The 16,133-nt window shown below is 39.3% G+C and overlaps 1 protein-coding gene across 1 annotated transcript; it reads right to left on the reverse strand.

The window, feature by feature from the left end:
- Positions 1-5,329: 5,329 nt before the first annotated feature.
- Positions 5,330-12,095, reverse strand: LOC117325253 (ethylmalonyl-CoA decarboxylase-like). Its single transcript, XM_033881365.1, has 4 exons — positions 11,985-12,095; positions 8,087-8,153; positions 6,861-7,031; positions 5,330-6,654 (listed from the first exon to the last, which is right to left on the reverse strand). Exons 1-4 carry the CDS (start codon positions 11,985-11,987, stop codon positions 5,960-5,962), a joined length of 936 nt encoding a protein of 311 aa, XP_033737256.1. The 5' UTR covers positions 11,988-12,095; the 3' UTR covers positions 5,330-5,959.
- Positions 12,096-16,133: the final 4,038 nt, after the last annotated feature.

Genomic DNA, 16,133 nt, shown 5'->3' on the forward strand with positions numbered 1-16,133 from the left:
TGTCTTACAAACTGTGAATATACCATTCAAATGACAAAAACTGTGAACATACCATTCAAATGACAAAAACATACCATTCAAATGACAAAAACTGTGAATATACCATTCAAATGACAAAAACTATGTTTAATCAGACCTTACCATAATTTACAACCCATTCGGACTTTCGGAGCTAAAGACAGTCAATAACTTTTAACACTCTGAGGTAGTTGAAGTGGAAATAACTTACGCACATCGTAAAAACTCAATATAAATGCATTGTTTTACTTCACCTCGAAGATAAGCCAGCTATCACCTGACCGTAGGAGAAAATCAGTATTAATCCGTCACTAATTCCACTCTCAAACATCGATAATAAACAGATTGTCATGTGATGATCACATGAAGTTAACAGACCATACTCTGAAAACACAACACCTGAAACTGACCACCAAAGGGAGAGAACACAGACACACTGGATACTGGCCACCAAAGGCAGAGAACACAGACACACTGGACACTGGCCACCAAAGGCAGAGAACACAGACACACTGGAAACTGGCCACCAAAGGGAGAGAACACAGACACACTGGAAACTGGCCACCAAAGGCAGAGAACACAGACACACTGGACACTGGCCACCAAAGGCAGAGAACACGGACACACTGGAAACTGGCCACCAAAGGCAGAGAATACAGACACACTGGAAACTGGCCACCAAAGGCAGAGAACACAGACACACTGGAAACTGGCCACCAAGGGGAGAGAACACGGACACACTGGAAACTGGCCACCAAGGGGAGAGAACAGACACACTGGAAACTTGCCACCAAAGGCAGAGAACACAGACACACTGGACACTGGCCACCAAAGGCAGAGAACACAGACACACTGGAAACTGGCCACCAAAGGGAGAGAACACAGACACACTGGAAACTGGCCACCAAAGGCAGAGAACACAGACACACTGGACACTGGCCACCAAAGGCAGAGAACACGGACACACTGGAAACTGGCCACCAAGGGGAGAGAACACGGACACACTGGAAACTGGCCACCAAGGGGAGAGAACAGACACACTGGATACTGGCCACCAAAGGCAGAGAACACAGACACACTGGACACTGGCCACCAAAGGCAGAGAACACAGACACACTGGAAACTGGCCACCAAAGGGAGAGAACACAGACACACTGGAAACTGGCCACCAAAGGCAGAGAACACAGACACACTGGACACTGGCCACCAAAGGCAGAGAACACGGACACACTGGAAACTGGCCACCAAAGGCAGAGAATACAGACACACTGGAAACTGGCCACCAAAGGCAGAGAACACAGACACACTGGAAACTGGCCACCAAGGGGAGAGAACACGGACACACTGGAAACTGGCCACCAAGGGGAGAGAACAGACACACTGGAAACTGGCCACCAAAGGCAGAGAACACAGACGCACTGGAAACTGGCCACCAAGGGGAGAGAACAGACACACTGGGAACTGGCCACCAAAGGCAGAGAACACAGACACACTGGAAACTGGCCACCAAAGGCAGAGAACACAGACGCACTGGAAACTGGCCACCAAAGGCAGAGAACACAGACACACTGGAAACTGGCCACCAAAGGCAGAGAACACAGACACACTGGAAACTGGCCACCAAAGGCAGAGAACACAGACACACTGGAAACTGGCCACCAAAGGCAGAGAACACAGACACACTGGAAACTGGCCACCAAAGGCAGAGAACACAGACACACTGGACACTGGCCACCAAAGGGAGAGAACACAGACACACTGGAAACTGGCCACCAAAGGCAGAGAACACAGACACACTGGACACTGGCCACCAAAGGCAGAGAACACGGACACACTGGAAACTGGCCACCAAAGGGAGAGAACACAGACACACTGGAAACTGGCCACCAAAGGGAGAGAACACAGACACACTGGACACTGGCCACCAAAGGCAGAGAACAGACACACTGGACACTGGCCACCAAAGGGAGAGAACACAGACACACTGGAAACTGGCCACCAAAGGGAGAGAACACAGACACACTGGAAACTGGCCACCAAGGGGAGAGAACACAGACACACTGGAAACTGGCCACCAAGGGGAGAGAACACAGACACACTGGACACTGGCCACCAAAGGCAGAGAACAGACACACTGGACACTGGCCACCAAAGGGAGAGAACACAGACACACTGGAAACTGGCCACCAAAGGGAGAGAACACAGACACACTGGAAACTGGCCACCAAGGGGAGAGAACACAGACACACTGGAAACTGGCCACCAAGGGGAGAAAACACAAACACACTGGAAACTAGCCACCAAAGGGAGAGAACACAGACACACTGGAAACTGGCCACCAAGGGGAGAGAACACAGACACACTGGACACTGGCCACCAAAGGCAGAGAACACAGACACACTGGATACTGGCCACCAAAGGCAGAGACCAGACACACTGGAAACTGGCCACCAAAGGGAGAGAACACAGACACACTGGAAACTGGCCACCAAGGGGAGAGAACACAGACACACTGGACACTGGCCACCAAAGGCAGAGAACACAGACACACTGGAAACTGGCCACCAAAGGTAGAGAACACAGACACACTGGAAACTGGTCACCAAAGGCAGAGAACAGACACACTGGACACTGGCCACCAAAGGTAGAGAACACAGACACACTGGAAACTGGTCACCAAAGGCAGAGAACACAGACACACTGGAAACTGGCCACCAAAGGCAGAGAACACAGACACACTGGAAACTGGCCACCAAAGGCAGAGAACACAGACACACTGGAAACTGGCCACCAAAGGCAGAGAACACAGACACACTGGAAACTGGCCACAAAAGGCAGAGAACACAGACACACTGGAAACTGGCCACCAAAGGCAGAGAACACAGACGCACTGGAAACTGGCCACCAAAGGCAGAGAACACAGACGCACTGGAAACTGGCCACCAAAGGCAGAGAACACAGACACACTGGAAACTGGCCACCAAAGGCAGAGAACACAGACACACTGGAAACTAGCCACCAAAGGCAGAGAACACAGACGCACTGGAAACTGGCCACCAAAGGCAGAGAACACAGACGCACTGGAAACTGGTCACCAAAGGCAGAGAACAGACACACTGGACACTGGCCACCAAAGGCAGAGAACACAGACACACTGGAAACTGGCCACCAAAGGTAGATAACACAGACACACTGGAAACTGGCCACAAAAGGCAGAGAACACGGACACACTGGAAACTGGCCACCAAAGGCAGAGAACACAGACACACTGGAAACTGGCCACCAAAGGCAGAGAATACAGACACACTGGAAACTGGCCACCAAAGGGAGAGAACACAGACACACTGGAAACTAGCCACCAAAGGGAGAGAACACAGACACACTGGAAACTGGCCACCAAAGGCAGAGAACACAGACACACTGGAAACTGGCCACCAAAGAGAGAGAACACAGACACACTGGACACTGGCCACCAAAGGGAGAGAACACAGACACACTGGAAACTGGCCACCAAAGGGAGAGAACACAGACACACTGGAAACTGGCCACCAAAGGCAGAGAACACAGACGCACTGGAAACTGGCCACCAAAGGGAGAGAACACAGACACACTGGACACTGGCCACCAAAGGCAGAGAACACAGACGCACTGGAAACTGGCCACCAAAGGGAGAGAATACAGACACACTGGAAACTGGCCACCAAAGGGAGAGAACACAGACACACTGGAAACTGGCCACCAAAGGCAGAGAACACAGACGCACTGGAAACTGGCCACCAAAGGGAGAGAATACAGACACACTGGAAACTGGCCACCAAAGGGAGAGAACACAGACACACTGGACACTGGCCACCAAAGGCAGAGAACACAGACGCACTGGAAACTGGCCACCAAAGGCAGAGAACACAAAGGCAGAGAACACAGACACACTGGAAACTGGCCACCAAAGGCAGAGAATACAGACACATTGGAAACTGGCCACCAAAGGGAGAGAACACAGACACACTGGACACTGGCCACCAAAGGCAGAGAACACAGACGCACTGGAAACTGGCCACCAAAGGCAAAGAACAGACACACTGGACACTGGCCACCAAAGGCAGAGAACACAGACACACTGGACACTGGCCACCAAAGGCAGAGAACACAGACACACTGTATAGCGTCCTTACGTAGAATACAGAGGCATGGTTTTTAAAGGAATTTCAAATGCAATCTAACTAGATTTGTAAGGTCCGCTCCACTACGATAAACTATAAATACATTGTATTGTATTGCACTGTATCGTAGAGGACCAGAAATTACAAGTCTAATTGTTTTCCCGTGTAATATATTAAACAAACATTTATATCGATATTTTTCACCAGTGCGAAGCACGAGTAAAAAATATCGAAATATTCTGTCATACTCGTGAAATATATATATGTTATATTAAACGGGAAACCATTCAATTTTCTTTTTATTGCATTTTATATACTTAAAAACACATGTGCGGCACGAAAGTGGAATACGCCGAAGATGCAGAACTATTTCTTCCCTCTGCAAAAGGGGACTACATAGACACTGTCACTGTCATAGACACCGCATGTATCGAGATATAAAATTTGGGGTAAATCTCGACGAATGTTGAAATGATAAAGAGAACTGTGCTGTATTATGTAAAGTACAAAACGTGTTTCAAAGTTCATGAATTATGACTAGATTTAAATACATTGTGAATATTATTAAACTGACACCTTATTCAGATGAAGTCGATGAAGTATTAGATTAACTTGGATTAAATAAATCTACAGAGAACATGTACATACACTGTCATTATCATTTACAAATGCCGAGTATGACTAACACAGGGAACACGTGCTCGACAAACTGACCTACACCTTTTTATATTGTGTCGGTTATACCATTGTTGTTTTAATGGTATACACAATTGCATGTCCCTGGAAAATGTACATAAATAAACATACACTGTTCAATGCTATTTTCAACTCGGAATGGGATCTCCAATGGTAAAGTTTAAATTAAAGGTTCTGTACATGTTTGACACGGGTAAGTTAGTACCAAGTAATCAAACAATGAATCGAGTTACCATATATCTGGGGTGGGGTATCATACACAGAGGAACAGTTGAACATGGTATATATATCATGCGACACACACGGGGGACTAACATCTTTATATATTTAGCGGTTTTTACTTAATAAAACGCTTAACTTATAGTTGTGTTGTCGTGATTGGTATCTTCTTTGACACTTAGGGCAGAAAGTGTGAAAATCCGGAAATTTAACAAATTCCTCAACAAGTGTGAAAATATAGAGGACGAGTTGTGTAATACAAGGTAATACTATAAATAGGCGACAATCCTCGTCACCTTCCAGTGAAATAAATACAATGTATAAATGTATTGGTACATATTAAAGGTTTATCTCACCACATTACGCTGTAATCACTACCGATTGACATTGCGCAACTGAAGAAGGCCAGCTTAAGTTATTATGAGGTGCCTACTCTTAACAACAAAACAAAACTATGTCCATCAAAAGCATTCACAGCACATAGAACTGAAACTGGAATTAGGATGACTGAAGTAAATTTATACCGATGGATCAATGTATTGATGATTGAAGTAAATTTATACCGATGGATCAATTTATTGATGACTGAAGTAAATTTATACCGATGGATCAATTTATTGATGATGGAAGTAAAGGGTATACCGAGTGATCAACGTCTCACAAGACCAGTACAGAATACTATTAAACCTCCTGTTCAGGTCAGAATTGTGTAATATTTAATTACCTTGAATAAATCTGTAACTTACCAGGGTACTATTGCAAAGTCTGTTTTGAACAGAAGTACCTGATTCTAAAGGAGTCTAGTTTAGACAGGTTTCATTGATTTCTAAATGGTGTTGGAAAGTCAGTATAAATAGGATTCTCTGTTAGGAATGTTTAATGTTCAAATCAAGTGCCTTTTTCTGAGCATGTCCTCCCCATGTCCTACTAAACACAGTCCGTTCCTTTTCTAATGAAGAGGTATAATCTAACTCACAGGCCTGTACCACCACAGTCTTCATGTCCCTTACTAGCTCAGCATCCGCACGACAATACTGACTCAGCCAGGCACGGCCTATCTCTAGGCTGTCGTCATCCTCCTCTTTGTGTGGTAGTAAGGGGATCACGTGATCTGCTAAGCCTTGTCGAAGACACTCTTGAGAGGTGAGAAGTCTAGAGGAGCACAATATGTCCAAGGCTTTCGAACGACCTACCAGTCTTACAAGCCTCGTCGTTCCTCCCCACCCAGTCAACACACCCATCTTCATCTGTACGAACCCAATACGGGCCGTGTTTGTCATCACCCGGAAGTCACATGCTGTCGTCAGCTCTGCTCCTCCCCCTATAGCGTTACCCTGAACCAGTGCCATACTGACCAATGGCAGGCGATGTAGCCGTGTCAAGGTTTCGTGCATGAAGTCAGCCATCTGGTAGCCCTGTTCGGAGGTGAGGATGTTCTGGACAGTTGTCAAATCCCCTCCAGAACAAAATGTACCCTGAGACCCCATCAATATAACACCCTTGCCTTTCTGCCATGATTCCAATTCTTCGATCACATTTCTGAAATCAAGCATCATTTTTCCTGAAAAAAAAAGAGAATATTTTGTTATCAAATTTCATACCGATAACAAGCACAAATATGTCTTTCCAATTAATAATCTAAATGTGATCATACTATTGTTGTAAATAGCTGCATACTGCTAACCTCTGAAGGATTGCATATATTGGATAATACCGTGTACATTTAAAAGGGTACCTGCACAAATTAATACAAGCTTCCGTTTTTACCTGATAAAGCATTTTTCTTATCCGGGTTGTTTAGAGTGATGACAGCAACGCCATCGGTCTCGTGCTTGGTGAGATCCACACTGCCTCCACCATACTTCTCAAGTCTCGACCGGAATGACGTCTTGTTAATTAACGATGTGAAATATGGCATACACCCTTTTAAACTTTTCACTGAAATCATATGTATAGAGTAAGTAAAGTAGTGGTCAAACAATTTAAAAAAAAAAATTGTTTATCATGTCATTTTATCTCACCTTAACTAATTCAACATATTAATTTAAATTAATAATATTAAGAACTGTTCCTACTGGGGAAATCGTTCAATGAGGCAAGTAAATTAACGGTAGAATTACTGTCTCCATTCTCAGTGCTCATCAAAAAACGCAAATACAAAATGTAGTTCTTTTTAAATAAAAAAAAAGACATTGCACTGCAACAATGAGAAAATATCAAACTTTATTCGATTATTAGAACTCCTGCGGCCTTTCGTGTGTTATACGGGTCCCGTACAAGGTAAGGAAATTTAAGCCTGATACTGTTATTTTCTTAAAAGGATAATCAGATTAGCTAAATAAAAAACAAAACCTTTTTCTTTGGAGCAGAGGATTTTACAAACTTTAAGACTATTATAGCATTAAATGGAAACATCAAAGGAAGGCTAAATACCGAGTTAACCCAATGTAATACTGTTACACAGTAAATAGGATGTTACACAGAACACGGGATGCCAGAGGGAACTCGGCTTCTATCACTGAAGGTTTCCTTTTTAATGGTTCTTTGTATGATTAACCCTTTCTCTTCTTTTCTCGTTCTCCCATATTTGTCTTTCGACATTTATCATGTTGTCAGTCTTAATACTGACCATAAATGATATTGGAAATGTCCAATGATAAATTACTCAGAATTCATGGTAGTTACAAACGTCATCTGTCAAAATCATAAATGGCAGTCTGTAAGCCATTTTCGAGAAAGATCCATTCAGTAGAGTTTACTGATTTCAACTGTCAAAATTAAAAATGGTTACTTTTCGGCCATTTTGTTTTCCGATCTGAAAAATTGTACATGCTCAACAAGGGACCATAGGACCATTAGGTACTTTCTCTGTAAAAGCGGTAAGAAGTGTTGTTTACGGACGGGACGGACGGACGACGGACCTAAAACGAAGGACGATTTGAAAAGCCAACTACAATGTATTTGATGATAATGGGCTAATAAAAACTACGTACTTTGTGGAGACCTCAGGATTTTCCCAGCTCCACGAATGCTGCATTTTGATGAAATCATCCCGAGAATCTGAAAGTATGATATATTATGAATGACATTTGTGTAGTTCAAGTTCATTATTAAAGTCCTTTTCTAGACAAACTATGTACATGCAGAATTGTAACTTGACTGCGTCTAAAATTTCTTTAAAGTTTGCGCAAAATTTCATACAACTGGTCTTGTTGTCAAAAACCAGTGATGACTGACGCTTTTACGGCTATGACACACATAACCGTTGTGTTTATCATTAATGACTTGATACATTCTCATATTTGGCCTTTAGTCGAGTGTTTACCCCTGTGAGGAAGGCTTTGGAAAATAATGAGAAATACAGCGGGGACGTGGTTAGGATGATTATGAAGTTTTCATGTTCCTTTTAACGTCCCGGTCTAGTTCTTACTGCGTCACATTTCTACACATTCCTTACCACGTGCACATGATCACGCGTGCACTAGGTCCAATGCATTCCTGTGCGTCCTTCGTACACATCTGTGTTAAAGAGGCTTACCCGCAGACGGACCGGTAAACGGCACATCTCCGATCACTAAATAAACTTCAGTACACGTTTCTATGTGACAAAATTAGAGGCTTTCCGACTTTATTTCTTGAAAATAATTACAGAATATGTATTTAAAAGACGTTTTAAAACACAATCTGAGAGGGAAATGTATGGAATATAACGGCAAATCTTCTTTGTAAATCGCCGCTGCATTTGAAGTTATCACTGTGCGGCACTGTGCACGTGCTTGTTTCTTTGATGTGTCAATCAAATTAGACTCCACTTTATAGCGGGGACTTATTGCGGGTTGCGATTAAATAAATAATATTTAAAAAATGAGGTTTTAATATCACTTTTCAGCGTTTTATAAGGAAAATAAAATGAAAAACTCAACAATTCCAACAATCTGTCATGTGTAAAAATCTTTTTCTATTAGCCAATTTTTCTGATCTCTCTGCGGGCAAGCCTCTTTAACGCATCAGTACTGCTTGGTGTACTCCTTTGTTTCTGTCATTAATCGATCCGGATGTCCCAACTGAAGTCTTCTTTAAGCAGAACGAGAGGGCGAACCTGTGTTGTCTTCTACACGTATTCCTACATCAAGAAGTACCTTGAATCATAACAAGGCGCAGAAGAACTTGATTCTGCCATCTTCTATGGTGGTTGGAACCAAAGTGATACAGTAGTTTGACTTTAATACAATATTTTAAAGTCAATTCTCTGGATTTGGCATAAACGGAGTGAGAAACTGTAGCGGACATGTGATAAATGTTGTAATTAACACCTCTTGGACGTATTGGCAACATTATATGGTCTACAACAACGTGGTATAGGCATTCCGTGGTCATTACACAATCAAAAGAGGTCGTAGAGAGCTGCATTCACGTAGTTGAGCGTTCGCCCCTGTGAGGAAGGCTTTGGGTTCTGTCCCCTGGTCGAGACATACCAGAGTCTTTAAAAATGGTAGTTGCTACTCCTGCTTAGCACTCAGCATACTTTGAGTGGGACGACTGGTTAGCCCGTTTTCAGTATAATGTGACCGGGTGGGGTGTCCTGCTGGGTGTCTTCGGCGGTATGCTTCAGTGAGGTCGGGTAGCACTATAAATCGGCAAAAGTTGCGGCATATCACAAGAAGACTTAACGCGAACCTACCGCAGCCTCCCAAAACACACATACGCACTCACCACACGCATGCCTGTCGCACGCACGGGAGGCCGTCCTTAAATGACCTTAGCTGTTAATAGGACGTTAAACAAAATAAACCAAACCAAACCAAACCAAACCAAATCAAGCATTCACGTAGTAATATTCGTTTCTGATGTTTTATTGGCCTTCAAAAAAGCCTGATATACAAAATGTAAGCCGACTAACATCAGAACCCCTGCCGTAGTGAAAAGGGGAAGAGCCGACCCGTCCTCATGTCGGCACTCGTAGTATGTTTTCACCTATTCAATACCGTGTACGTATGGATGGAAAAAGCACATATACCGTATATCGGGTTTTTTTTTAGCGTATGCCAAATTTTGCGTTTTCTGTACAAAATGACACGTTTAATTTTTAGCGTATTTCATTTTTAGCGTTTTCACCACGTGTAATTCAAATTTTAGCGTACATATGTTTCATATACAACAAAAACGAAGAAGTACAGTAATAATAATTTATCTACACGTTTGTTTGCTTCAGCAAACTCAGGCCTGTCCCTGATCGGATTGTCTTTGTCCTTCCGTATAACGGTTACAAATCGTAGCATGGCCATGTTTCATATGGCCATGCCACTCTCGTTATGATTTCCAATAGATCTATACAAAACATATGGTCAACTGTGAGTACATTTTTATTGCATAAAACAGTTCAGTCGAGTCACGGCCAATTAAGCACACCTGTATACGGCATGTGTAAACAAGTGATCGGACAACACCCCTACAAGGGAGCTAACTCTTACTGTAAAATGTGATCAATTTTAGCGATATCTTATAATTCGCGACCGAGCCTGGTCGCGAAAATAGCGAAAATTAGACACTCGCTAAAAAACCCCGATATACGGTTTACCTGACCGAACGGGCATACATGTACATGGCAACGTTCATCAACAGAAATAAGAAGCATTATTTAGATATACACATAGTATTGGCCATTGTCAGTGTGGACATCCTATTGAGGATGCATACCACTACTTCTTCATTTGTCAAAATTACTTTGAACAGAGAATCGAATTGTTCCGAAATCTAAACAATTTCATGCCACTAGACCTGCAACTATTATTATATGGAAACAATGATTTATCCATTGAAGATAAGTTTATGATAAGCCAAATCACTCAGAAATACATTCTTGACTCAAGAAGATTTTAATTCCCCGTTTTCTCTTTTCTTAATCAGTATTGTGAAATAATATACATACATATATATATTGACAGTTAAAAACATGTATTTATAAAGTCTTTTTTCCAGAAGGCAATGGATCGAACGGAGAAAGCTTACCATGGAACAGGATATAACGAACATTAGAAGTAGCAGTGTGTTTTTGTGCAGCGAACAGTTTAATCTTCTGCTATCGGAATCGGAATTGTTTGTTTGTTTAGTAAATAATTAAACTAAATTTATCAATTGAATATTTGAATAAATTCGAATCGTAATACCTCTCTCTCTGTTTCTCTCTCTCAGTCTCTCCCTCTCTCTCTCTTTCTCTCCAAATATAATTGTTAATGTTTCAAATGTCATGTCATCCTGTATAAAAATTGTAAAAAATCATGATAATTGGGAAAGGGCTTCATATAAGTTAGAAAACTTGTGCCCAATCCTCTTGTATATATTGATACAAATAAAATATGTTTAAATCAATAGTATTGGAAAGAAACATGACGCACTTCATTTTGTAGGGTACATGCTCGAAGCTTGTAATATGTCCAATACTAAATACATTGATTGTATAATGCAAACAGTACCATTAGAATATCCACGAGTACATACCCGTTCATGTACGTATAATTACATGATCGATGATAGTTACGATTAAGTAATATCATTTAAAGGGACTATAAGTGATAGACTAAATCAGAATATACAATAAAACTGCGCCTCATACTCAAAAGGATATACGCCCGGTAATTCTATCTTAACACTGTGAGTTGGTATTAATTTATTTTAACTTTTTTTTCTTTTTCTTTGCAATATAGACTTAAAAAGTCTTTCTTATTAGAGTTGTCTCCCTTGTCACCATGGGTAGGTCTACAGGAAGCGACTTTAGCCTCAACTTGCGTACTTTGGAGTAACGTTAAGCCCTCATCAAACAATTTCTCTTCTCAAATGTGCTGTTCTGACTTTCGCTCACTGTTCACATTCCGTTACCATAATAAATCTTACCATAGTGTAACTAGATCTTGTAAAATGCTCAAATCATTTTCCGAGGCTTATCCCATCATACTAGGCTGGTTCGGTTACATTAAAGTAGGGGAGACCACTCCAAGTAACTCTTCTTACTTCTGTACAGGCCAGTAGGCGAGTTATTCATGTCAGTACAAAATGTTTGGCGTCACTTATTTTTTCATAAGAAACAAAATTTTAGATGATATCAATATGTATACGTAGCTCTATAAGGTAATTTTATTCAAAAGGCGTCACTGTCGTTTATTTTTACTGTTAATTCTATTCACCACATGTATATATATGTCTGTTGGTTTTAATTGTAACCAATAAATATTATTGTTTCATTTCATATTGATATAATTAATTTTTCTTTATTTTCATGGTAAATACTCAAATGTGATCGGTCGAACAATTCTTTTCATTCTTCTATGTAGCTAGCTACTGGTATCCATAGCCTAGCCGCAATGAATATATGAAAGAAATTCCGAGAATGGCGCGGAAAATGTGACGTCACAATACGACAATTGACGTTGGGTATTGATTTGAGAAAAATAATCCCACATAAAACCAGTAAAATTGTACATAAAACATGTTTTAAATAAGAAAATTATTTTCAAAAATTAATTATAAGCGTTGATGTCAATTGTTTTTTAGTTTCATAGGGGTATGAAAAAAAAATTGTTTGCAAACTTCTGTAAGAATCCGCTACCGGATTCATACAGTTTGCAAACAAATTTTGTTTCATACCCCGATGAAACTAAAAAAAAATGACATCAATGCTTAAATATTATTCATATCTCTACATTACCAGTACAAATATTTATAAGAACTACATACATGATTGATACTTCTCACTTATATGAGTATGTTATCCGTAAATACATTTCCATTCACAGTACAAATGAGATTCCTTATAATAGATAATTTATTGATATCGATAAATTACCGTTTTGGAAATTAATATCCAGAATGAATTTCGCTTATGATCTCACCAAAATTATAAAGTTCCACTTTTTTTATTTATTACTCAGCTATCGTTTTTTTTTCAAATCTGTAAGGACTACTATCTTCCTTTTTTTTTTTTTTTTTTTGCATCTGGTCGGGATGTCGAACGTGCTCCACACCCCTCAGGTCACGAATGTCTATGCACATTCATCGATTTCTGTTTACTGAAAAAATCACACATGCCAGAACCTGTCAATGCCATGCTATTTTGTATACGAGAAAACGTTTTAGCACTCCATACCCCATTTATAGCTACTTGACAAAGGGCTTGATTCCTCGACAGAGTTTAACTATAGAATTCCCCTGGACAACATTTTAACCATTTGAACTGCCAATGTTACTATTTATACATTTACATGGACATTCTGGAGTGACTTCTTTTACTGACATACCAGTTTGGGTATAATACTTTTATTACTCAAATGTACTTATCGGTTGATATTTGACCACAACCAGAGCTTAAACGTCAACACTTTGGCTCAACAAAATATAGTGTATTACTACCGGCCATTATGTGTTGGTATCGGTCGCAAAACAAAACATACACTACTATGGAACTAGAGGACCCTTCCTACTCTGGGTATATGATCTGAGAAATATCAATGGAAAACGTCCGATAAATAGCCAAAGGAAGTTCATGTCTAATCAAATGCGAAGACTGTAGACCTTTATAAATGTTTCGATCAGCCTGAATGTAGTTCATGGCCCTAATATAGCATACATTATATAGTTTGTATCATGACCCTAACATAACATACATTATATAGTTTGTATCATAGCCCTAACATATAACATACATTATATAGTTTGTATCATGGCCCTAACATAACATACAGTATATAGTTTGTATCATAGCCCTAACATAACATACAGTATAGAGTTTGTATCATAGCCCTAACATAACATACAGTATATAGTTTGTATCATGGTCCTAACATAACATACAGTATATAGTTTGTATCATGGCCCTAACATAACATACATTATATAGTTTGTATCATGACCCTAACATAACATACATTATATAGTTTGTATCATAGCCCTAACATAACATACATTATATAGTTTGTATCGTGACCCTAACATAACATACATTATATATTTGTATCATGGCCCTAACATAACATACATTATATAGTTTGTATCATGGCCCTAACATAACATACATTATATAGTTTGTATCATAGCCCTAACATAACATACATTATATAGTTTGTATCATAGCCCTAACATAACATACATTATATAGTTTGTATCATGGCCTAACATTAACATACAGTATATAGTTTGTATCATGGCCCTAACATAAGATACAGTATATAGTTTGTATCATGGCCCTAACATAACATACAGTATATAGTTTGTATCATGACCCTAACATAACATACATTATATAGTTTGTATCATAGCCCTAACATATAACATACATTATATAGTTTGTATCATAGCCCTAACATAACATACAGTATATAGTTTGTATCATGGTCCTAACATAACATACAGTATATAGTTTGTATCATAGCCCTAACATATAACATACATTATATAGTTTGTATCATAGCCCTAACATAACATACATTATATAGTTTGTATCATGACCCTAACATAACATACATTATATAGTTTGTATCATGACCCTAACATAACATACATTATATAGTTTGTATCATAGCCCTAACATAACATAGATTATATAGTTTGTATCATGGCCCTAACATAACATACAGTATATAGTTGTATCATGAGCCCTAACATAACATACAGTATATAGTTTGTATCATCGCCCTAACATAACATACAGTATATAGTTTGTATCATGGACCCTAACATAACATACATTATATAGTTTGTATCATGGCCCTAACATAGAACAATATTATATAGTTTGTATCATGAGCCCTAACATAACATACAGTATATAGTGTGTATCATAGCCCTAACATAACATACAGTATATAGTTTGTATCATGGCCCTAACATAACATACATTATATAGTTTGTATCATAGCCCTAACATAACATACATTATATAGTTTGTATCATGGCCCTAACATAACATACAGTATATAGTTTGTATCATAGCCCTAACATAACATACAGTATATAGTTTGTATCATGGCCCTAACATAACATACATTATATAGTTTGTATCATGACCCTAACATAACATACATTATATAGTTTGTATCATGACCCTAACATAACATACAGTATATATTTTGTATCATGGTCCTAACATATAACATACATTATATAGTTTGTATCATGGCCCTAACATAACATACATTATATAGTTTGTATCATGGCCCTCACATAACATACATTTTATAGTTTGTATCATAGCCCTAACATAACATACATTATATAGTTTGTATCATGGTCCTAACATAACATACAGTATATATTTTGTATCATGGCCCTAACATAACACAATATTATATTTCGTATTATGGTCCTAACATAACATAATTATATAGTTTGTTTCATGGCCCTAACATAACATACATTATATAGTTTGTATCATGGCCCTAACATAACATACATTATATAGTTTGTATTGTGGCCCTAACATAACATGCATTATATAGTTTCTATTATGACCCTAACATAACATGCATTATATAGTTTGTATCATGGTCCTAACATAACATACATTATATAGTTTGTATCATGACCCAAACATAACATACAGTATATAGTTTGTATCATGACCCTAACATAACTTACATCATATATTTTGTAGCATAGCCCTAACATAACATACATTATATAGTTTGTATCATAGCCCTAACATAACATACATTATATAGTTTGTATCATAGCCTTAACATAACATACATTATATATTTTGTAGCATAGCCCTAACATAACATACATTATATAGTTTGTATCATAGCCCTAACATAACATACATTATATAGTTTGTATCATAGCCCTAACATAATATACATTATATAGTTTGTATCATAGCCCTAACATAACATACATCATGACCCTTACATTACTTACATCATATATTTTGTAGCATGGCCCTAACATAACATACAATATTATATTTCGTATTATGGCCCTAACATAACATTAATCATATAGTTTTTTCCATGGCCCTAACTGTCTTGCCTATTTATAACAGAGATCCCA

This window comes from Pecten maximus, chromosome 4 (genome assembly GCF_902652985.1).
Source record: "Pecten maximus chromosome 4, xPecMax1.1, whole genome shotgun sequence".
Taxonomy (NCBI): domain Eukaryota; kingdom Metazoa; phylum Mollusca; class Bivalvia; order Pectinida; family Pectinidae; genus Pecten; species Pecten maximus.